Source organism: Poecile atricapillus, chromosome 1, assembly GCF_030490865.1.
Source record: "Poecile atricapillus isolate bPoeAtr1 chromosome 1, bPoeAtr1.hap1, whole genome shotgun sequence".
NCBI lineage: Eukaryota > Metazoa > Chordata > Aves > Passeriformes > Paridae > Poecile > Poecile atricapillus.
In genome coordinates this window covers 133,418,541-133,442,507 of record NC_081249.1, presented here as the reverse complement: position 1 = coordinate 133,442,507, position 23,967 = coordinate 133,418,541, and the positions used below count along the sequence as shown (strand labels likewise).

The 23,967-nt window shown below is 37.3% G+C and overlaps 1 protein-coding gene across 3 annotated transcripts in view; it reads right to left on the bottom strand.

The window, feature by feature from the left end:
- Positions 1 to 4,011: 4,011 nt before the first annotated feature.
- The window catches only part of CARS1 (cysteinyl-tRNA synthetase 1), a 33,303-nt gene continuing 13,347 nt past the window's right edge, over positions 4,012 to 23,967 (bottom strand). For all 3 annotated transcript variants that reach the window (XM_058847893.1, XM_058847886.1, XM_058847901.1), the window contains 14 exons: positions 23,255 to 23,376; positions 21,939 to 22,051; positions 21,303 to 21,431; positions 20,966 to 21,095; positions 20,564 to 20,667; positions 19,600 to 19,697; positions 17,955 to 18,144; positions 17,397 to 17,465; positions 13,731 to 13,812; positions 9,799 to 9,879; positions 9,282 to 9,349; positions 7,901 to 7,960; positions 6,605 to 6,688; positions 4,012 to 5,509 (listed from right to left, as the gene is read on the bottom strand). In XM_058847893.1, coding sequence (XP_058703876.1) covers positions 5,375 to 5,509; positions 6,605 to 6,688; positions 7,901 to 7,960; positions 9,282 to 9,349; positions 9,799 to 9,879; positions 13,731 to 13,812; positions 17,397 to 17,465; positions 17,955 to 18,144; positions 19,600 to 19,697; positions 20,564 to 20,667; positions 20,966 to 21,095; positions 21,303 to 21,431; positions 21,939 to 22,051; positions 23,255 to 23,376 — 1,465 coding nt within the window. In that variant the 3' untranslated portion in view covers positions 4,012 to 5,374. The remainder of the gene's footprint in view (positions 5,510 to 6,604; positions 6,689 to 7,900; positions 7,961 to 9,281; positions 9,350 to 9,798; positions 9,880 to 13,730; positions 13,813 to 17,396; positions 17,466 to 17,954; positions 18,145 to 19,599; positions 19,698 to 20,563; positions 20,668 to 20,965; positions 21,096 to 21,302; positions 21,432 to 21,938; positions 22,052 to 23,254; positions 23,377 to 23,967) is intronic.

Genomic DNA, 23,967 nt, shown 5'->3' with positions numbered 1-23,967 from the left:
TGACAGCAACGCCCCTTTCCTGCTCGGTTCCTCCAGCACCTCCAGCAACAAGTTATCCTCAGCCATCTGCAGGAACCTCCTGGACTGTGTGTGCCAGGCCCTGCTGGCCCTCCAACAAATATCAGTGTGGGTGAAGCCCCTCAGGAGAACCAGGGCCTGTAACCGTGAGGCTGTGGGCCTGTCCCAAACACCCACAACGGTGTCACTGTATCAGCCCTTAATTCTCATCATCAACTGTCAACTCATTCGTCTGCCCATGGGCAGAATTCGATCAACTCCACCGCTTTGCCTCTCTGACCTGTCCTCAAAAGTACACAGCCATGCGTGACAACATTCCAGTCGTGTAGGCTACCCCACCGTGCCTCAGCAATTACATGAGATCCCTCCATGCCTCAGTAATTGCAATTTGTCCTTAAGATTATGCATGCTAGGAGATGATCCATTCAGTTTCTGAGGCACTGTGCCTGGCCTGAGAAATGTGGTGGTGCTTTCCAGCTCATCCACAGCAAAGGTCGACGTGGCATTGCCCATCTTCTGCTTGGACACAATTTCCTGTTCAAGCAAGCCAAGAAAACCCCTATGAGCCCACATTCTGTGTGCATGGCAGTCTGAAAATTGGTGTGATGAACTGGGCAATTTCAGCACCTGTAGCCGCTTCCAGAGTTTTAGTCATCTTTCACTCAGTTGGAAAAAAACCTCTAACGCTTTTCTCCTGTAAGGGAGTTCTCTTCTTCTAAAAAGTTTTCTCCAGGTATGCAGCTTGGATTTCTGTAACAACTAGTGTTAGGAAGCAATGAGACCAATATTTTATAAATTAACAACTAATCAATATATTAATATTGGAATAAATAATTTACAGTAGAAATTTAAGTTACAGGAATAACTAAGAAATCTCTAATTAGATACCAATACTGTTATTAGAAATGAGGTAATTTTGAAAGAACTGCAGGAATGTTGTAGCCAGTTGCACAAACAAGAAGATTGGGTGTGTCAGATGACATTTTCTGTGGAAGGTTTCCCTTCTTTAGTTTGCTTCCAGCTCCCTTTCCCCAAATCAGTTTCTCCCAATCAGTCCTTTTTCTAACATCAGCAGGTTAACAGCCTTCTTGTATTTCCATTAATCCTTAATTTTGGAACAACCTTATTCATAGTAGTGGCTATGCTTGATTCTCAGTGTTCCAAAGAGCATAATGAACTGCAAAAGAAGGGTTTATCTGAAGGTATTCCTGTTCCACACTTCCGCACTTGCTGCTGGCTCATAGCTATCAAGTATTCTTTTAAGATTTTTCTGTCAACTTCCATTTTGTTAAAAGCTACTCAAATGCTGAGTACAAACTCCAAACTTTGTCTCCTATGAAGATGTAAGACGGGTTTTGCCTGACTGTGGGATCTAGCTGCACCTTTCTGTGCTAGTATATGAAGGTAAACACATATTTCAATTACCTTACAACTCTGGATTTTTTGTGCCCATCTCCAAAAGCATTAAATCTCCCATGATCAATGAGGGATTTTTGCTGACTGCTGTCTAACCTCTTGCAGCACAGTGCTGGACTCCAGGACTGTGGATAAAGCACAATCTGTGGAGTCATCTTGCTGTCAGGTGCTGCTACCCTGCAGAGATATCTGCTGAATCACCCTGGCTTGATTTAAGCACCCAACCCAAGAGCTTGGAGAACCAAAACCAAGGGAAGGGATTTTGCCAGAGCTGCCAAACAGATGCACTTGACACTGGAGAGCAAGCTTAGGCTGAGATCTGTAAGTGGCATTAAAACTGTCTGTGTCTTCTGCCCTTGGGTGGGTATTAATGGAAACTGCTCTCACTGGGTAAGATGCCAGACATTCACAGCCTAATATGAGATATAAGACTTCATCTGTCAATGACTTTTCCTGCAGGGGAGGAAGAAGTTGGATCATTGCTAAGCAGAGTCTTGGTACTAAATAGCTGATGTGCTTCTTAATTAATTTGTTCTGTCTCAAGGCATGTTAAGTACTATGCATGAGGTACATATAGAAATTTCCTTGTGAAATCACTGTGTGGAGTAAAATTCCTTCCCATATTTGTGTGGTAGAAGTTGTGTAATTAAAGAGGCAACTAAAGTTGGTCCAACAACTACCACCAGCTCAGATGCTTTAATTCACCTTCAACTTCTTTATCTACATTTTAAGCTATGCACTGTATGTGGCAGTGAATTGCTTATTTGCACACTTAAAATGTACCAGTGCCTTTGTGCAACAGGAGACAGCAAATAAAAATGTTAGGATAAACAGGTCAAAAAGAGTATCATAAATGTAATCAGCACTCATCAGTTGAAAGTCTTTGAAAAGATTGGTGGCATCAAGTTCACACTGAACAAATCACAGAATTTTCTACCAGTATCTGAGCAAACTGAGTGATGGGAGGAATTTGTTCTCTTGAGTGGAGCAGTATTCACATTTGACGTTAATGGGAATATTCACATCAGAAAGGCTGAAAGGCACACTCTGAGCAAGAGACAAACAAAATTTGCTGCTGCCAAGTTTGGCCTTCAGCCAAGGGTGCAATTAAAAACAGAAACACCACTCTTTTATCTTCCCTTGCCATCTCTGAATAAATTCTTTGATAGGTGGGAAATTAAAAGCTCCAGATTGTATGAGCAAGATGAGGTCCCTGGTCCAGAAAATTAAAATATTTTAAAATTCTAAGATTTTGCTATGAGGATTTTTATAATTGTTCATAATTTTCATAATGCTTAGAAAATCATATTTCAGACTGGCTTGCCTGAGAGTGTATATGCATATGTGACCTTAAAAAAAAACACACACACACAGAAAAAAAAAACAAACCAAAAACAAACAAACCCCAACCAAACAAAAAAAATACTGTCTGTCCTCTCCATTTTTCTGGGTGAGTGACACAGGTGACTAAGACACTGCAGACCACTGATGTTGCATTCCCTTCTCCTGCTTGCCAGGTCTCTCTCACAAAGCAAGTGCAGTGCCACCTTAAGTGCCACCTTGAGGGATTGCCAAGGAATAGGTATTGTCTGTGCAATTCAGTAATCCCACAGATAATTGGCACTCCCACACTGGAAAAAGTCATCTTAAGCAGTGCAATTCCAAGCCTGGCTGCAGCATTCTTTGTTTGCTACCAAGTTTTCCTTCACCAGGATTTTACGCATACTGAATTTAAAAAAACATACCGAGGGAGGAAGCAGTGTGTGCATGTGGGAAGCATACAGAAAGACCGGAAAACAACCTTTGGAAAATGTGAGTCTGAAATGCTTCCAGGATCTCTGCAAGGAGAGTTGTCCCAGTAATAAAATGGAGCATTTAGGAAGAAAAAAGGGCATTTAAAAAAACCACATTCTTTTACATTGATACAGTAGGTAAGCAATGGAATTGGATTAGGTTCTACTAAAAACATAGCAGGAAGAGAAAAAACAAAATGTGACGGCAAAAGCCAGGATTTATCATGGAGATGTCATACTACAGTCCAGGACAGCCATGGATCAACAACATTTTCTCCACAGTTAAATACTAACTCACTTTAAGTAAGTGCTAACTCAAATCACCAAAAACTATTTCTGTATTCAAATTCCTGGCACTATTTGACATTAAGCCGTGACTTTCAGAAGCAGCATAGGGATGTCTCATCCTTTCAAAGATATCCTGAGTGCACATGCATCTTCAGGGAGCATGCTGGGAAGAAAATGATGAGCTGATAATGCCGAAGGGAATTAGGATCTAAAATGATGCAAAAAATGTTTTTTGCATCATTTTAGAATCTTTTCCTATACTAAAGGATGGAGAAGTTGGCTTGATGGCCATGGCTGGCTACTTAAAGTATCATTGTGCAGTTTAAACATGCATTTATAAAACTGATTAGAAATTAGCAGAATAATCAAATATTGAATGCCAAATTATTAATTTAGTAATAGCAACCTAAAGAAAAAGCTCTGTAAGCCACATTTCAAAAAGACGGTTGTGGAATAAACTCAATATTCTCCCCACTACACAAAGTTCACATACAAGTACTTCACAACAGACTTTATTTTCTGCACACAAGAAGCATCTGCTTTACTGACCTTACGTATGTTTTCAAAGGTAAATACAGACAAATTAGAAAAAAAACCCTAGTAGACCTTTATGTTACTCCAAATAACGTGTTCATTCATCAGAAGGAGGAATATAAATATAAAAATACCAAAGAAAAGCAAAGATGGTTTAATTAAGGAACATCGCCTGATGATTGTAGAATGAACCTAAGAGTTGAGAGAAGTGAGGTGTCACAGTATGACTATCTGCAAGTCACCTTGAGAATACTGAATGAATATAGTTCTACAAATCAGACACTTGGCTGTTCTCTGCAGCTGCAAAGTAGGTGAAATATTTTTTTCAGGATTTCATGAACTTTAGTTCATTTAGTAGCATCTGCCAGTGAAATGCATTGTTAGGCAACAAAGAACTCTCCCTGCAGATATAATGTGACCATACTACACCAGAAAGGTTTTTACCTCAGGGTTAAATTGTCATGTTAAAAACATCAGTCTTGAATACAGGGCAATGTCTAGCTGTATTCCCTAGCTGCAAACCAATCTACAAACTGTGTATCAGTAGGAAACCCTCTGTTAATACCCCATGGCTCTGAACTGGTAATTAGGTATTGAGTACTTTGGGTAATCAGATACTTTGGCAGGGCTCCTGTTTCCTTGAAGGTATAGCTCCAAGAACACACCACCTCTGCCATCAGCCCTTCATGTCTTTCCCATCTGTTTTTTCAATGCAGGTGCATTTGCCTTGTACTTACCCACTTGACTGCAACTGCAGGTTGATGATCTGTTCCCTTCTTCAACAAAGGGACTGTTAACTTCTACTATGCAAAGTGTTCTGGGTATACTTAAGACAGTTTTTATTAACAGCAGCTAGAATAAGTATCATAGTGGAACTACCCACTTCTCCTGCTTATGTAAAGATACTAAAGTCATCTGGAAAATACTGTTCTTACTGTGGGGCAAATTACTCAGCTCCCATTTAGCAATAAATTTTTCTGACTGTAATATTGGGTCTTAGATAGCAATCAGTATCCAGGACAAATTAACCAAAGCCTGGACAGCTAGAATGAACAAGAATCCTTATGTGGATTTGCTGACTGAGCAGCACCTTCACAAACAAACTGGCAACCACTGCTGCTACTGTTGAGAAGAAACTTCTTACAGGTTGGCCTTTTTAATAATGGATTTTTATTGCATTTCCAGATGACATTATTAACCCACGTAAACAGGAATTTTACTTTGCACATAATAGAAAGTGTAAACAGAAATTTGAGCATCAGTATATGCCCACTTCTTCAATGGGAACCCAGCACTCGCCTTCTAAATAAAAAGTCCTGTTGTTTTCAATTTGCACTTCCATTCTGAACCATTTGTAGATACTCCTTGTGTAGCTTTTCTTGGGTTTCATAAAGTTTCTTTAGCTTCTTAATTTGTCCTTTGCTAAGTTCTTTGCCTTCTGTATCATGGGTGGGAAATCCCTGAAATATATTAAAGAAAAAGAGTATTTAAGTTAAATTCTTGGACTGCTTTTGTTCTTTATGGAACCATGTTTTAATAAGATAGGGAGATAATGTCATAATGACAGGCTGTCAGGAAGGAGTGTATCTAATTTTAGTCACCTAGAAGTTTGACAGCTAACTTTGACTATTTCTGAATGTTCTCTTCCTAGCTAAACAAGAGGCATAAGGGTGTATTTATCTTCTGTCCTGAACCACATAAGGGAAGCTTAGACCACTAACTTCTAGATGGTTTTAGTTAAGAGAATAATGACTAATTCCTGAACAGATGGTTAAAATAATCTTTTAATCATACCAGCAGCTTGAATTCAAGGCTTAAAGCAAAAGCAGCAAGACATTTATATTGTTGATGGAGAAAGTATGATCAGCATTTTTATGGACATTCTCCTTGGCTTGCAGGGGTATTTTCCAGTATTTATCCTCTCCATTCTGACTGGTCCCCATAGCTTGAATTTGTGTAGGTGAAGGGGAGAGGCAGAAGCAGATCAATGACCCAAATCAAGTAGAAGTGAAGAAACAGTGCTTTAAGTTTTCCAAGTAACCCTTTTATCCCCACGGGGAGCAATCAAGAGCAAAATTATGCATACAGCCCCTTCAGAGAGCCTTTGCCAGGAGAGAGCAAAACAGTGGGCAGAAGGGAACAGGAGACACAGGACCTCTCCAAAAAACATCACTTCTGGCAAGTTGGGGAGTTTGTACTTGCAAATGAATACCCTGTCCTGCACCAGAGTAATAAATCTGTGAATGAATATCATACACATTCCTACCCACAATATATATTTTGCTTTGTAATAAGGGGAGCCAAAGGAAATGTACAATGACTGTACAAAGGAGCATAGTAGGAAAATACCCTTGAAATTATGGCTAACAGAGACCTTGCTCCCCAGTGCACAGTAATATTCATATATACCACTTTTTCTTTCTCTCCTTCCCTCCTCTTGCTACGTTAATAGCACTGCCCTGGAGGTTTGGAACAAGATTGCTATAAAAATATACAAATAAATATGTACAACCGGGGAAGGAAAACCACTCCCTATACGAAGAAAAGCCACTTACATTTTCATCAAACATGGAATATTTGTCAAGCTCCAATTTAAACATTTCATGTGGTGGGATCTTCATTTTTTCCAGTTTTGCTGCCTATAATACAAAACATGCATTAACATCACAGTTAATTACTGTCACATATGCAAAAGGAAAAGTAGACTATAATTTCAAAATCAAGAAACATTAAATTCATAATTGTTTATTATGTAAAAAGAAACTTGGAGTGCGGAAAAACTCAGTAGGTCTTACCTGTGCTTGTCTGGGGAAAAAACAGGTTTAAATCTGTAGAGATCCACTTCATAAAGCAGATGCATTGCAGAAACTCAAAATAATTTGCTTATATACTCCAAAAATTACACCTGATTCTTGCTAACTTGGTTCTTTAGTCAACACAAAGTGAACCGCTACTATCATAAAGAATATTCAGAAATTAACTCACTGCAAAGGGAACCACCTTTATCAAGTTTCCTGCTGACAAGCAAAGGTTTCTATGCAGGTCACAGAAGAATCAGATGCAGTAATTGCACTAAAAACAAACTGAACTTTCCCTTATCTGTAAACAAACACATCTCAGAGTCTTTGCCCAATGCAAAGGAATCACCTTTTTGAAAAAATGAAAAAAGGTACTTGGAATTTGTGGATGATAAATGCTATAAATTTTGTTTTATCTCTCCATGTGGTGTTCTCTAGACGTTTTCTTCCTTTTTTAACACAGGAATGTATTTCCTGTACTGTTAAAGTCATCAGCATGGCAAACAATATTTTAACTTATGAGTTCATCTCCTCTGTCTATTCCCCATCCAAAGCCCAAAACCTTTGAGCTATCTGAATTCCAATCACAGAGATAAAACATTTCCCTGCTCAATCACAAGGAACAGAGGATTTCTTACAGAGAAAAAGACAAAAAAAGGAGAAAAAGAAAATATTTTCACATAAACCTATGATATTAGAAAGGGAATAAAATAATAAATGTCACTAGCAAAATCTTCTCCAGCTGTAACAAGCATGTAAGATACAACTTTGTCAATTAAGGAGGTAATACCATTTATAGACTGAAATTAAGTGCTACAAGGTCTTCTATAATAAGTTTTTACAGGCTTTAGTTGTGTTTTCAAAAATGGCTTCTCTATAAGAACTGAAAGTCCAATTCTGAACTGCAAGCCAAAACCTTTCTGAGCAGGAAATTGTACACAGAAAAAAGAAATGGAGACCTGGTTAAGGCTGGGCAGAGAGCCTGTGTTCTAATGTTCTTTCCTGCACGTGACTACTGCTGCCTACACTTTCCTTCAAAACCAGGTTACTTACTTCCTGCTGTTGTTTTTTCCTGGCTGCTTCTTCTTTCTTCCTTTTTTTCTCTTCTTCTATCTGTGAGAGGCAGTGTCAGTGAGTAAAAGGTAATGCACTAGTTCATTTGGTTGCTTTCTACAAATCTGAGCCAGCTCCCCTGGATATCTAATTACAGACAGAACTGATAGCATGACCTGCAGCAAACCCACCATGCCTTATAATTAGGATTGTCTGATACTCCCCACTGTATGACTTTGATTTAATTTGCTTTTATTCAGAGTTAAACCAGTTTTAACTGTTCAGAATGCATTTTGCATGCAAAGTGGATACCTATAAAAGAATACCTAAAAGAAATTGTTCTATCACTTTGCAAATGACTCTTAAAAAGATTGTATTTCAATGATACTTTAAGCTCTTGCCTCAAACTGTGAAGATATCACAGTTCCTCAAGCAGCATTTGTATCACTTGATGTTCCTAGGGAAACAACTATCCAAATTTAGCCAACTTGCTAAAAATCCCATCTTACACTTGCCCAGGAAAGACCTGTCAGTTCTCCAAGGGTTCTGCCAGTACTGAACATAATGCTGTTTCCAAGGAAAAGGGACTCTAGCTGCAGGTCCTACCCAGCTACAAACAAACTGCCTTTAATGTCACTCTGATGAAAACATCTAGAATTGACTAAAATGACTTTTTACTTCTCCCTTTTCTGAAAAACATCAACATGGAAGGAGAAATGTTGGAAAGTCTTCCAAATGTTTCTAATCATGATAGAATTTTATTATTTGGTAAAATTGAGGATGGACATATGAAATGTTACTTTTAAATATTACAAAGTCAAATATCAATGCTAGGAAGTGCCAAAAAGCAGGGTTTCTGTATAGACCTTGTGCATGTGAATTCAAATTCACAAGCTTTATAGACTAATATGAATTCTTTCCCCCACATCCTGAATATCTCACTAATCCATACTAAATTAAAATTTAGCCAGTACATTTTTTTCCTCACGTATCAGATGAAGACAGAGGAGTTCTATGGAAAATGCTGACTTCATTTGTACAAACAAAAGAAGTCTGAATTAGCTTCTCATTGGAATTGTTCTTCCAGAGAGATAATACAGTTGGAATGCAATACTGTACATCCCATAGTTATATGAAGATCTTAAAAAGCAAACAAATAAAAAATCATAGTTATTCACTAGGTCAAATTCACAAAATTTTCAAGAAGCTGTTTCAAAAAATTCTTTTTTCCAACGCACTTAAATTTTTGTATCAATTATGTCATCTTCCTTGTTGCTATTCTGCTATGATTTTTCTTATGAATTATCAAAGAAATGTAAAAATATCCATAGCTTATACATTACTTTAAATTTTAAAAATATAGGATGCTTAAAACAACTACCTTTTTCTTTTCTTCTCTTTCTTTCAATAATGTGTCCTTATCCACTAATTTAACCACAGTTGGAAGTCCTAAAGAAGTAAAAAGAGATGGATTAATTTCTTGATTAGTGGAAGATAAATGTATTCACCCTGTGATAATTGTTTTCTTTTTGCATGCTGAATGTAAATACAACTCAGTGGCTATTCAAAAGTGACTAAGAAATTAGGTGCTATACAAAAAAGTGAAAATTATTGCAATGTATATTTTTTTATTCTGTACGTGTATTCCAATACATAGTTCCGTAATATATATTAATACATATTATACACCATTATATATGATACCTATTATGTGCCATTGTCTATAGCACATATGAAATATATATATATATGTGGTGCACATATGATATGCTATAGCTCTGCAATACTTGAGTTTACGGAATTCTTCTAAACTAGTTTTTACAGTTTGCTTTCCCACTTCTTAGAATAAAAGCAAGATTATAAAAACAGCTCCTACAAAGTTTCAAGAGAAAGGGTACCTTCATGATCTTCAAATCGAACTCCAAGTTCTGGCAGGATGTCATCCCGAAGAGCATCACTCAACTGCAGCACTTCAGTTACTACAAAGCATGAAAAATACTTTTAGTGATGTAAAATCTGGCCAAAGTATACTTTTATCCAGCTACATATTTACTTAAGTGCAATTAAGGAATTACCTCTCTCTCTCACACAGAGAGAGAAAGGTCCTTAAAATAAAGTGATAAGTAAGTCCTGCCTCATTTCAGCCACACAGAGAAGCAGCATGTTTCTTTGCATGGACTTGAAAATCATAAATTTCTTCCAAAATACCCTCACTGTTCCTGAAGGGGAACAGAAAGAAAATCCAAGGCAATTCAGAAATGACACAACAATTCTGCCAGGGTATGGTGGAAGGCTTTATGACTCAGGAAGTTCCTAATGGTTGCTGCAGGACATGCAATAAGAAAGGTTAAAAATCTAATTTTAGAAAAAACACAAATTAACATATCCTGTGCTGAATCTAACAGTGCCCTTTGAAGGACTATGATTTTGTTGATTTGATAACTACACGTACATTTGCCAGAGGAACTGTAATCCCAACATCCTCTTTTTATTTCAAGCAATCTAGTTGCAGCAGAACAGAGCATTTTGGTTTGGCTTTCTGCATGGTGATCAGGACATCATGGCTAATATTTTTTTACCCTTGAAAACTTATCAAAGAGCCTTTGATGACAGCAAATAGTTGAGAACTTGTGATTTATCTGAAATATATGCTATCAGCTCTTAAGAGGAAAACAAACCTTCATACAAGATAATTTTTTGGATGAGAAATTTTATCAGTTGAGAAGCAGAACAGTTAAGAGGGACTAAATATATCAAAGAGACCCAGTATGTTGCTGTTGTGAATTCAGTGGCATTTTTTATAGGCAGGCTAGTATTTGGGAAGAACACTTAGCAAGTGTAACAAATGCTCTCCCTTTCAGCAATTCTTAGCTGATTAAACCTAAGAAGTACTCAGGGTCTCAAAGTTACTACTTCAGGCAGTGGAGGCTTCCATCCAGCCAATTTCCTAAACACTGCACATTCTGGTAAGTACAAGTACCATCCCTGAGCCTTCATCTCTGCCACAATTCTCAGAGAGCTGCAAGTGAAGAGCACTATCCCAAAACTATAAAAAAGAACACCCTGTTTCAGTGCATGGTTGTGTTCTGTGGCTCTCTCTTTGCACAGGAAGCCACTGCAGTGTATAGAACCTCTTTTGTCTGCCATAAAACAGAGTCGTTGTTTCTCCTGATCTGGAGCAGTTACACACAGAGAACCATTTGCGATGCAACCCTAAATCAGCCATTAAGATAAGCCAGGGATAAGATTACCTCACTGGCTGTTGACACTAAAAAGTGTTGGCTCTAACCTAGGCAAAGGAATTACACATATCATATCAAGACTGTATCAGAAACACCTACAGCTTCTTCATCAAAACAGCATCTGCACAGTTATAGATGTTTACTCATCTAAAATCATTAATAATTTGAAGCTGAAGAAGAAGAAACCCATCAAGGAGAAATGTATAATGAAACATATTATTTACAAGAGGACACATCCTCTGATCAATCCTGTCATCCAGAGGAGTCAGCACTGCTTAAGGCTGAAATGTGCCTGTTCCTTGCATGTGGCACTTCCAGAGCAAATGTGTTTAGGTTTGGGTAGGGGGTTGTTTATGGGCTGCCTCAGGACATAAAGAGGCTCTCACTGATGAGAGTGACCAGGAAACCAGTGGGACAATGCCTTATCACCAGTGCCCATCAACATCCCAGCAGATGGACGCTCCTTGGGCCTGTGAGACTTCCCAGACCTCTTCACATTTTCTGTGAATTTCAAGCCAAAGAGTATTAGATCTGAAACAGGCGTTGAGATGCTGTGAATCAGTACACTGTGATGGGAAGGAAAAAGAGGAGCTTGAAAAGCATGTGGAGAATGCTGGATGTAAAGACTGGCAGCAAAAGACAAGAGCAGGCAATGCTACAATGAGAGAGTTTGTCCCAGTTCTGGTCAACTCATGACATATTTGGAAGAGGGGAGAAGGTGTAGGGGGCACTGTGAGAATTATCAAGTCCGCAATTGAACACTACCCGTTCTGGATGAGGGTAACATTTTTGCAGAGTACATATATTTTGTTTATTACTAAAAACCATAGCTTTAAAAATGGTTATTCTGTGAAATGTTTTGTAGATACATTTTCAAAGTGCAAGTGTATAGATGGGGACATCTGTAATACTCTGCAGGTTTTACAGAGCCACATACTTTTTATTTAACATCTGAGAATACTTAAAGCAATACAGATTGTTTTAAATAATATTTAACACAACCCTGCCAGCAACAGGCTATGATGGGGAAATTCCCTTTGCCTTCAGCCATGCAGAGGCAATATCCCCAGACACCAATCAGAACAACTTTTACAGTAATTTAATGCTTCCCGCAAGCAAGAATTTAATGGGTAAAAGGAAAGAAATCAGTAATATGTCAGTGCAGGTCCTGCCAACCACCACCCAGCTTCCATAGAACAAACAGTTTAAAAGAAAGGTGCCTCCCTGGTCAAATTGCAGTGCTCCATACCCCAACCAAGCAGCAACTAGATCCAACTTGATTCTCACTGTCCAGTGTATTTCAGGCAAAAAAATCACCACCTTCCAAGTAGGAAATTCAAGTGCCAGTAAGCAGTCTTGAGCCAAGTGTGTTCTAAAAATGATCTACAAGAAGCCCTGTGATATTTAAACCTTACCACTGCTAAAAGCAATGATCCATTTAGCTCAACCATCATAAAGCAAGGGGGGAAAAAAAGCTTCATATAAACAAGTATGTTAAATACCAAAATACTAAAGCTCACATTTTTGGCTGAGGATATACACACAAACCTCTTTAATTACTTCAAGATACAGAAAATATTTACTATTGGAACTTATTACTAAGCCTATTTCTCAGCATCAATTAGGCCTGTAAGAGTTTGACAATAGTAGCGGAGTAGTCACACCGGCAAAAACAGTTTTGTGCTTTTAATGCAAATTTATCAGCTTTAGAATGACTCCAAACAGTAGCAGAATAAGAGTCCAGAGTCTTTTCCAGCTGAATAGGTTACCAGATACTCAAGTAATTTTATAATTCAGTGTAATATATGGGCTACTTGTATGTTTTATGTATAAAAAACTGCCCTGTTTTGCCTTAAAGTACAAATCCCAGTGTCAAAGTTTTAACAAAACAAAAATCAAATACATGTTGAAGACATGCAACATTCCACAGGGAATAGCAGAAAATACTAAGAGCTTTTTCCATTAGGAAATATCAGTAAAATCAAAGAAAGCTTTAAGGAACAACCTTTTTAACACTCTGTAGTTCTGCTGCCAACACAGACAACCATGATCAAAGCTTTTCAAAGGGATTAAAACACATGAACCTGAAACTGAAACTTCTAGCAAACTCCCAGGTGAATTCTCCAAAGAGAGCACTCAATTACCATCAGGGGAGCTGCAATCCCAACTATGCTAACAAATAATAGTGAACATCTCAGGCTATTTAAATGCAGACACTATTACTGTGAAGCAACCTACACTTTTAAGAAAATGCAAGCTCCCTAGGGAAATCATGGGTACTTTCATACCTAGAAAGCAAGGAGCACCCTAACCTAGAGAAACAGCAGCTACACCTCATCATTCCAGAACTTTCAGATTCTTTGAGAAATGAAAATTAGTTTAGCAGCCTAAAAAGATTCCCAAATTAAAGAGACAGGCAGCAGAGATGCAAAATTTCAAAGCAGCTCTGATTCAAAGACGTCTTTTATTCTCTAAGCAAGGAGAGACTATCAGCTGCCTCACACTCACACCTCCATCCTCTCCTCCAGTTTTGGTCCTATGACCTCCAAGTCTCACATGCAACAGTACAGGAAAAAGTGAACTCTCACCTTTTTTCTCTCTGGCAATTTGTCGCACTCCTTCTCTGAACTCAGAAAGAACTTGGAGGTATGGCATCACTGTAGATTCAATCTGCAGGAGCATTATTTCCACAATTAGCTAATCATCATTTAGACATAAAACATGTTCCTACCCCCTTCGTATTTATGTGCTGTTGGATGGAACTTGACCCTCAGGGCAGATCTGTATCAATAAAATTGTCATTGCTCTATTGATGTCAAAGGATAGATGACAATTTGCATTAGCTGTCAATTTTCCTCTTGTGCAGATAAAATCACCTTGTCAAGTTCAGCCTCTCTCCATTCCTTTTTCACCTCCTTTCAGTTAGATTCATCACTTCCACAGGGTTATGACACCATCCAGCTAACTATAATGCAGTGCAGGGATAAAAACAGCACTCAGATGAATTTTCTCCTTCAGGTACTGAAGGAGGCCCAGCTGTTTATCAGATAATAACACCATGTGAAGCTGGTATTAGGACTAATTTTCATTAGAACATAGATCTGTTTCTGAGATTTTTGCTTAAGCTAGTTGTATAGACAGTGCAATTATCTATATTCCTCATACAACTCCCTCTCCCACAAAGGTGAGGAAAAATTACTGTTGAATTATTTCAGGTGTACGTAAACACTAGGCACAAAATCTCAGACAAAAAGTCCTGTGAGTCTGGTCTCAATGGCAGCGAATAGCAGCAGCAAGCAGTGAACAGCTACAAAAACAACTACAGATCAGTGTTTGCCATCACTTCTCTGGAATCCCAAGAGGAAAAGCCAGGCCCTTGAGGGAAAGCCTAAATTAAAAGTTTCATTACATTGGAGGGTGGGAGAGAGAAAAAAAAGTTGCCAACTGTTGTCTTTTCTACGAATTCCACACGTCTTTCCTGTCTGCTTAATCTCCATGACAAAATTCGGTGCAATTAAGGGACAAGATAGTCTGTCATGCTGTAAAAGTGCCCCTACAAAAAGAAACGAAGCGCCCTGTTAAAACTTTTTATAAAAGTGAACACTGCAAACAGCTTCATAGTCAGATCCAGTGCTGAAAAGTCTGGCCCAAGGAACACACTCTGGAAAGTGAGGAACAATCACATCTCCGCTCCCCCTCTGCACTGGAAGTACCTCTTCATGCAAATAAAGTGGTATGGGGAAAGCAGGCACAGTCACTATTTTATCAGTCATTTCAAAATGAAATATTTTTATTTCCACAATAAATAACTTGAGAAAAATGCTGAATTCATTCATTGGAAAATGATATTAAGGAACTGAGGTTTTCTGACTTCAGATCTCTTTTATCCATTTTCCAAGTAAATTATTGACCCATGGTAATTAAGCTAATTTTTGTTTCAGCACTTTTGAACTGGATCGTGCCTTTTTTTGGAGATATTCACTCAATTGGTTCTTGCATCTTTAATTTAAACAAGGAAACAACTGGCCTGACCCGCAGCCTTTTGTAATTAATGAGAAGTTTTTGAACCTTGGAAGTTCACCTCTAATTTGTATCAAGAAAAATAAGAATTTGCATGGAGGACTGAAAGACAGTATAATATTTAATGAAACAGACAAAATATTTGTGAAATTATGCATTTTTATATTGTAGTGCATAACACCACTAATGGCCTGGGTAATAAAAGTTTCTTGAGTGTAAGAGATGTTAGCACAATATTAGCCTGACAACTGTACTAACAGAGTGGCAAAATGTGGAATGTATAAACTTTTTTCAGAAAGGATGCCCTTTAATTTTTGATTTTTGTATCCTTTCAAGCCTAATCAACAAGAAGGGAGATGTAATCCCTTAAACAGTCAGCAGCTAACAAAAAAGATCTAAGTGATGTCCAGGTGTTAGAAAAACAAACTACTTGTTGGTAGAATTGCCTTGTTAAGGTTTAGGGCTGGACATGCTACAGCGATCTCAGAGCTTAGGGGAGGTTAACAAAACTTGGGGAGAAGGATGGACCACTGATAGTGGACACAAAGAATGCCACAGATAATTTATAGGCAATGAGAACACTTGGAAGAACTACCAAGATAAGGAAGAAACTCAAAGCCAACTCAGCAGCAGTGATGAATCAGCTCCTACTGGGTAAAAGGTAATTTCAAACACCAACTCAGGGACCACCAACCCAAGGAACCCACTGACACAAAGAACAGAAAGACTGAGCATGAAGACTAACTAGCATGGGAAGCAAGAAAATTATTAACCGAGTGAGGACAGAATACAAATTAATAGAATTATGTAACTTGTAGCCAATGAACACTAGTTGCTTTGTTTGCTAAAATGCGAAACTAGTAAAGAGTTTTGATAGTTGGTGTGCTTGATTTGTGGAAAACCAACAAGCACCCAGGCTTGCACAACTCTGAAACAAATAATTAGTGTTGCTCTTGAGGGTGTAATTACTGGCTTGTTGCATATGGGTTACAAATCAAATTTTTGTGGACAACAACATGTGTTAGCACAGGATTTTTTGATTTTTTTTTCTGAACAAGATTCTTCTCACTCTACTACCCTTAGCAGTGTTATTGTAAAGGAGTGAAAGGACTTAGCTTCAAGTTATCACCAATCCTTCCTTAAAGCATATCTACTGAAAACACTGCCTTAAGTGTTAAATATAAATTTAATTTTCATTTTCCCTTAAAAGGTAACTGTTAAAGTGCTACCTTTTTTCTGAAATCCAAAATAATTCTGAGCTAAATTAAAAAATCACTATTTGCTATTGATGGGCTTTGTAGGTAATACTGATTTATTATACTGAAATATTATATCATTAATGGAAATTTCCACAACACACAAATGTAAGTATTTGCACTGGCAATTATCGGATGAGTGCTCATTCCCATTCTTCCAACCACAAGCAAGCTTGCCAATTCCTCTGATGAATAAAAGGTTATGCTTCTTTTTTTCCACCAGAAATATTTCATTTATTCCTTCTAAGGAGAAATTGAAAGGTGCATGGTCACACCTTTAATGCAGAAAAATATGTGAAAAATAGCAGTTATGTTTCCACAAGAGATTTTTGGCACAAACAAAGTGTTGACAGCTTTCACATGGAGTTATTTCTCCTGCCTGCACCAGAAAATGTTCCAGTTATTCCAGAGCCCATCAACACTGTCATCAGGTACCTCTGAGGTATTTCCAAAAAAATTCTGCATACCAGCAGAACTTCTGGGTGACTAAAGCAAAACAGCCTTTAAAAGCCACATAAAACTGTGGCTGCAAATGAGATCAGAAAAGAGATTGAAATGTGGATAAAACTCCAGCTGCCTCCAGGCTGGTTTCTGGTATACCACAAAGAAGTTTAATCAGTATAATTACATTTTTGAAACTACTTAGCATACAAATACTTGTAATGAGTCTTTAGACTGTAGCATGTGCTGCCTGTAGTTCACATGTGGTTTAGGAAACAGACTCAACATTCAGAAGACAAGATAACTCTTTTTCTGGTTGCTATACAATTTGTCTGTCATTAAACCAAACAAATCTATAAAAACCCCAACTCTTGTAAAAGAAAAATCCTGCTTCCTAAGCCAATTAATTACATCAGATTCAAAAGCTAAAAGCAAAAAGAATGCAATTCAGCTACATATCAGTAATCTCATCACCTTAACTTAAACTCTCAAAGGATATAGAGTAATTTTGTTTAGTGTATTTTGTCTTTCACTTACATTTATGTTTTGACTAGTCCCTCCAACAGGAAAACCAATTGCATCATCACTTTCTATGGCACCAAAAATCTGGTCAGAGAAAAAGAAAAGACTGTACACATCAATTCACAGGTATGTGAAAACTAAGCAAAATCACATATACTAGGCTTTCAAATAGTTCTCATTTAACCCAGAATTCACAACTCTATCAAGACAATGTTCTGATTTGTAATTGATACAACAAACAAAAGTATTGGCTTTCAGATTTAGCTTTAAAGCTGTCAGATATTTTGTTCTGAGCTCATATTTTTTCAACTATCTAATCTTTCTTGAACGTATTAGGGGCTCTCCCCCTATTCAACAAAACATTAGCTGAAAACATAATGTAACATGGAGGACTCAAAATTGTTCCTGCTGCAGCACACACTGCAGTTTGGGGTTGTTTTGGTTGCGGGATGTGTGGAACATCTTTAGTTTCCTGTAAGATTTAAACAAAGACTGTACAGATCCCTCCATACTTGAAAATACAAGTTATAACTGCACAGCGCAATAGCAACATTACTCCTTGCTGTTACATACCTTTAGCATTTGAGTGAGATAGGAGCTGATGTTTTCTAAAAGAAGTCTGTTTGGCATCTGTCTGGAAGATTTCTTTGCAGCAATATAGGAGTTACTCTGGCTGACTAATGAGCGCATTTCTTCTAAGACAGAGCGGGTATCAATATTGTCACACAGTGCTTCATGAATTGTTGCTTTCTTCTCATAAAAACTGAGAAGAAAAAGATTCTTTTTAACTACTCCTGCCAAAACCCTGCAACATACTCCGAAGAATCTCTGTTAGAAGAGTAAGGGGATGACCTAAAAGTAAGGTAACTTTTTGCTGGTCAGAGTTTATATTTGAAGGAAAAAGAGATGAGCAAGAAAAAAGGCATTATCATGATGCTGCTGTTTTACTGCTATGGACAAGGATAATCTAATTGGCAACAACTATCCAAACAAATTACATCACACAATTTTTCAGCAAGCAGCCTTTTCATGCAAGTTTTTTTTTTTAAGCAGTAGAAATTGCTTATTTAGTATCTTCTTGGGCTTTTTTTTTTTTTGTTTTACAGTATTGCTCTCCTATCCCTGTGTACCAGCCGAGTTCTGTTTATTATCTTTCCATGAAGGAGCACCAATTTGGAAGTTAACACAAAGTGAATTCTTATGAAGATAGTACAAGTAGAAAAAAGGAATAAATTCATGCAAACCTTTGTAACGTTAGTGACATGTCAGTAGGTATAATAAATAATACAGTACATTAAGTACCATTTCATGACACAAAGGTTTTATGGTTTCAAACAACGTCTTTTTTCCAAGAAAAAAGAAGTGGTAGAAGAAAGAAGACAAAACCAAATATCCAGTAAGCGTATCTTCTATTCCTCCCACTCCTTTAGCCGTTCCTTTTGACCTCTCTATTACTTATTATCTCTCACGTTTTTAGAAAAGGGTGTTATCTACACCAACCTCAAGTTAAAGATAAAATTTTCAGAGCATATCACTAGACAGAAACATCTGCACTTAATCCTTCAATAGTAACATTAGTGACCACAACAGTGAACAGAACTAGGAAACAATTTTAGCACCACAATGTAAGATGCTTCTATTTTAAATTTCAGACAAAACTGAAGTAATTTAGTTTTTTTGCATTACAAATAACAATGGCAGTATTGTTATAAAAGTCAAAAGACTGCAAAATTGATATCACTGTCTCAACATTATTTTCAAACAATGGCACTCTGATCTTTCATGGTTTTAGTCAGGTCATTTAACTTCTGTTTGTCTCAGATAGCCTACTATACTTTGAAATACGTAAAATACTGTTTTTCCAGTTGTAGCCACTGTGAATTATTGGTCATTTCTCAGAGAGAAGACAAGATTTCACATAGTGAAGAAAATTACAGCTACCTAACAAAAAAGTTCTCTTTCCCTTCACAAACATGGCAATGAGGCATGCCAGTGTACTTACCATAAACAAATGGGAAATTGACAGTTTCATCTATACTTCATAAAGCTTCATAAAGCTGTCCCAAAATTAAAATGATTGCTTGTGAAGAACTGGGATGTTAAGTGGGAATGCTACAGACATAAATATCAGTATACACATTGTAAATGATAATGCAAGGAAAAAATAATTAAACATGAAGCGACACAATTCAGAGAGAAATAGGAATGCTTCACTCACTTTTTGTTCAGCTCTACTTCTTGATTTTCCCATTTCTGAAACTGTCCTGTCACATCAGTGGGAGCTCGAAGAATATCCTTCACATTCAAAAAGAACTCCTGTAAAAGAAGAATATAGCTAGAAGTCAGTTTCAATTATACATAACCAATACTTACTATGAAACGGCATTATTTCTTACAAGACTCTTAAACTTCATGGGAATTAAACTGCAGTTGGACTGCAATTCATTTTTATCTCTTGCTCTGTTACTACATGATACCCTACAATATTCTAACACCAAGCTGCTCGTACAAAAAAACTTTTAAAAATGTTTAGGCAACAGTTCTTATGGCAGATTTTAAAGTATGTTGCTAGCAATGGAAGGTCACGAATGAAATGGCTTTATAGCAAGGATCTGTTTTAAATGGGCATCCAGCTCGGTAAAAAGTCATTTTAACCTAATCCGTGGCCCAAACCAAACATTTTATGCTCTACAGTCTGTACAGTGTCCTTGTGAAATGTGAATCTAAATTATGGCTCCAAACTATCCAGTGACAGGAATTGTGCCTAACCTCTCACACACCTGCAAGGCATAAAGGCAACAGTGCATTGTTTGTGGTGAGGAGATAAAATGGAAACAATATCCCTCCTTCCCCTTTGGCTACATTTGCGTAGAGTCTGACCTGGCAGAAATGTTGAAGAGTGTCTGTTGAACTGATTTCTATAAGCAACTGAGAAATTGATCTTGTGTGTAAGTGCCAAACTGCTCAGAGATGTCAAAACCTGGAGAGAGCACCCAGCTGTAGGGAAATGTAGCAATCTGTGGAATTTACAGGACTTGCACTGTGCCATCCCACCTGATGAATTCAGAAAGCACACCCAGTCTGGGCATACGGCCTACATATCCTCCGAGTTCTATTCCTTGAAACATACATGGCAATACAAAGATAGAGAGATGGAGAAGAAATTAAAAACTTTAACTTACATTCATAAACTTCTCATATTGAATAGCTGACTCCATGGTATTATTTGAATAATCCAGTGTATCCTTCCAAGAGTGCATGAGGAAAGCCAGCCGTAACTGTCGTGCTAGTAGGAGGTTTAAAATAAACAAGGGAAGTTTTTATAAGCTAAACCATTTTCATGGACTCCAATACTGCAGTGGCTAAAAACATAATCTTTAAAGTTCTTACTATCGCTCCATCTACCAAAAAAGCAAAACCATTATCATCCATACTGATAAATACTAACAAGGATCAGAAGAACAAGGAAGCTGTTCTAAAGTTAGCGAAGAATAAAGATACCTGAAGTTACCCCAAATAAAAAAATTATCACAGTCACCACTCAAAGTACATCAAAAGCATTCCCATTCCAAAATAATTTTTACCTGTGTGTTTCTTCAGTGCATCTTTTATGGTAATGAAATTCTTCAAGGATTTGGACATTTTACAGCCAGCAATTGTTAAGTGGCCAGTATGCAGAAAATACCGAACCCAGTGATCATTTTCAAAGTATGCCTGCAGGAAAAAAACAAAACCCAAAGACCAACAGTATTTACATACATATAATAAAGTAGGAACACTTAGAGAATAAAATCCTGAGAACTAAAACTCATGTTTACACAAAGCACACGTCAAGTTTAAAAAACTGAATTACGGATCTGTATAAATTGCATCAAAGCAAAGCATGTTGCTTTATCACTACAGAAAGGTCAGTTCATTCACCTCAGACTGTGCCAGTTCATTGTCGTGGTGAGGAAATCGGAGGTCAAAGCCTCCTCCATGAATATCCATCGACTCTCCCAGAATGGATCCAGCCATCGCAGAACATTCGATGTGCCAGCCTGGACGACCCTGTTAACAAAAAGGTTACTAGTTACTTGGTTACTAGTAACTGTCTTCCTCTCCTGCCTCCCTCGCATTCCCTCATGTTGTTACTATGAGAAAAGAAGATTCTCAGTCTCAGCTTCACAAAAGGAAACTGTTGCATTTAAAGATCCAACATGGCAATATATCTGTAATGTTCTGATTATCTTCCTTACTGTTCTTTTAAAAGCTACATTATTATTTTGATCTCAAGGGGGGGGAAAAAGGTAACAGAATTTACTGCAGATAAAGCTTGTCAATTAACAGAGGACAAACAAGTAACAGCCATGGTGAGCCTGCATGCAAACTTCTGCTTAAAATGTATCAGATATTCTAGATTATTAGATGATCATTAATCACAGAATCTTGTGACTGAATACATAATTGCCATAATTTATACAGTGTTAATATGAGGTGAGGCAAAAAGACTTGTGTAACTGCGCTATTGAAATAAGCGAAGAGAATACAAATCCTTATTATAATGTCCTTTCTTACCTTTCCCCATGGAGAGTCCCATGAGGGCTCTCCTGGCTTGGAGGACTTCCATAAAGCAAAATCATTTGGAGAATGTTTCTCACTTAAGCGATCAGCTGAGATGCTCAGGTCACCTTTCAAAAAAGAAAATGTAAATGTATACATTTTACACCAGCATTACTGATTTTTGGCCTTGCTGTATCTCACATAAAGAGAGTCTTAAAAAAAACCCAAAAAACCCAACAACAACAAAAAAAAAAAAAAAAAAAACCAAAAAAACCCAAAAAAACCCCACCAAACTACAAATCCCCAAATAATTGAACCCTCAAAAATCCTCATTATTAACCTTGATAAATCTTTGGGGTTTTGGCTAATGTTTGGTTGACAAGTATCTGACAAGTATCAGCTGCACTGCTTTCTAGGTTTTGAGATGAGTTTCATCTACATTCTCTTACCAGGCACAACTCCAATATTGCAGTTATAGAAAAAGAAATACAGAAAGAAAAAACCCATAATCAGAGACAAGTGAGACTGCAGGTTCAAGTAATTCCAAAGTTAGATGGATCTAAATTGAGACTATGATTGTCTTAATCTGCACATACAGTGTGATCATAAAATATTTCTTCCCCTAATCTCAGCTGCTGCACAGAACAGTTGGTATTTGTTCAATAGCAACATTTACTCCTCGGTTACCTACTGCTCTATGAGTGTCCTGATTTCACCTGCTATGAGTGTTACATTAAAACCTTTTAATATTCTTTTTATAGACTCTCAACATGATTTGCTAAAACTGTACAACTTTGCAAGCAGATAACTAATGAGTCCTATTTACCGAGCATTTTAAGTTAATCCTCTGCTATAGTTCTACTGAAAAAAAATCTATATTTGATTTGGTTCAATACAACAAAGAGCTCTCAGCATGAAAGAGGAACCCAAATGTTTGTCACGAAACAACCCCGGCATGATGGAGAACTTGTGCCTGGCATGTGGAAGACCCAGGTTCAAATCTTTGCTCCTACTCTGAGCCAGATGAATGGGCAAGTAACTGGGCTACGGCCAAACAACTGAGTTACTCACAATTCTGACCAAAAAAACCCTCAACAAACAAACAAAAAGCAACCCCAAATCATCCCAGGATTAATAAGATTTCTTGGTATTTTCCAATTAGAATTTTTCAGGAAAGTACTGGCTTAAGCTACAGAACTTTGGCAAAGAAGTTGTAAAGGAAATGCAGGTAAATTATTAAGCTCTGACTGTGACTGATCCAAACATCAGTAAAATCAATTGAAGAGACCAACACATCATCAGTTTCTTCAGCAACTTGAGCAAATCTTTACCTTCACCCTCTTGAAGAGCTTTCTGATCACCTACAGCTTCAGGCACCAACTTAGCATAGGAGTGTTTTTCACTGACATCAAATTTCATAGTATCAAAGTATACGGATCCATTGGATACATACCTGAAAAGTTAAAGATCATTATACAGCAAACTTTATACCACAACTTAACTGAATTTTATACCAAAATCACTGTCATAAGTTTTCTAGTAACTCCACTCACATTATGGTACTGCTCAGTATTGTAAATATGACTTAGGTGAGCCTAAGTTTTAAGGCTTTATTATATGAAGACTTTGGACAAATCATTGGAAGTTATAATAAAATAACTGGAGAGAAAAGAGCAGCTATCTTTAAGATTTTGAGAGGTATCAGGAAACAGTCACAAGAACTACCATTTTAAAAAATTCATATTATTTGCAACTGATTTCCAACTGTCATGTGTCAATTTTTGAGGATTTTTGATGAAGACCAAGAATCAAAACAGTTCAAGTGAATGGGACTTGGACTTTGTTTTAATGAGAAAGGATTTCACCCTATCATAATAAGCACATCAGGTGAAAAATAACAGCTCTTGGCAAAGAACCTTAAAATTTCCTTGTTTGATGAAAAATTCCTTCTGGGAAAGACTACTACTGTTGCAAATGAAAACAGAGAAAACAGCTCCCAGCTAAATACTGAAAGCAATCATTCTGGCATCCAGTAGCAAACTTA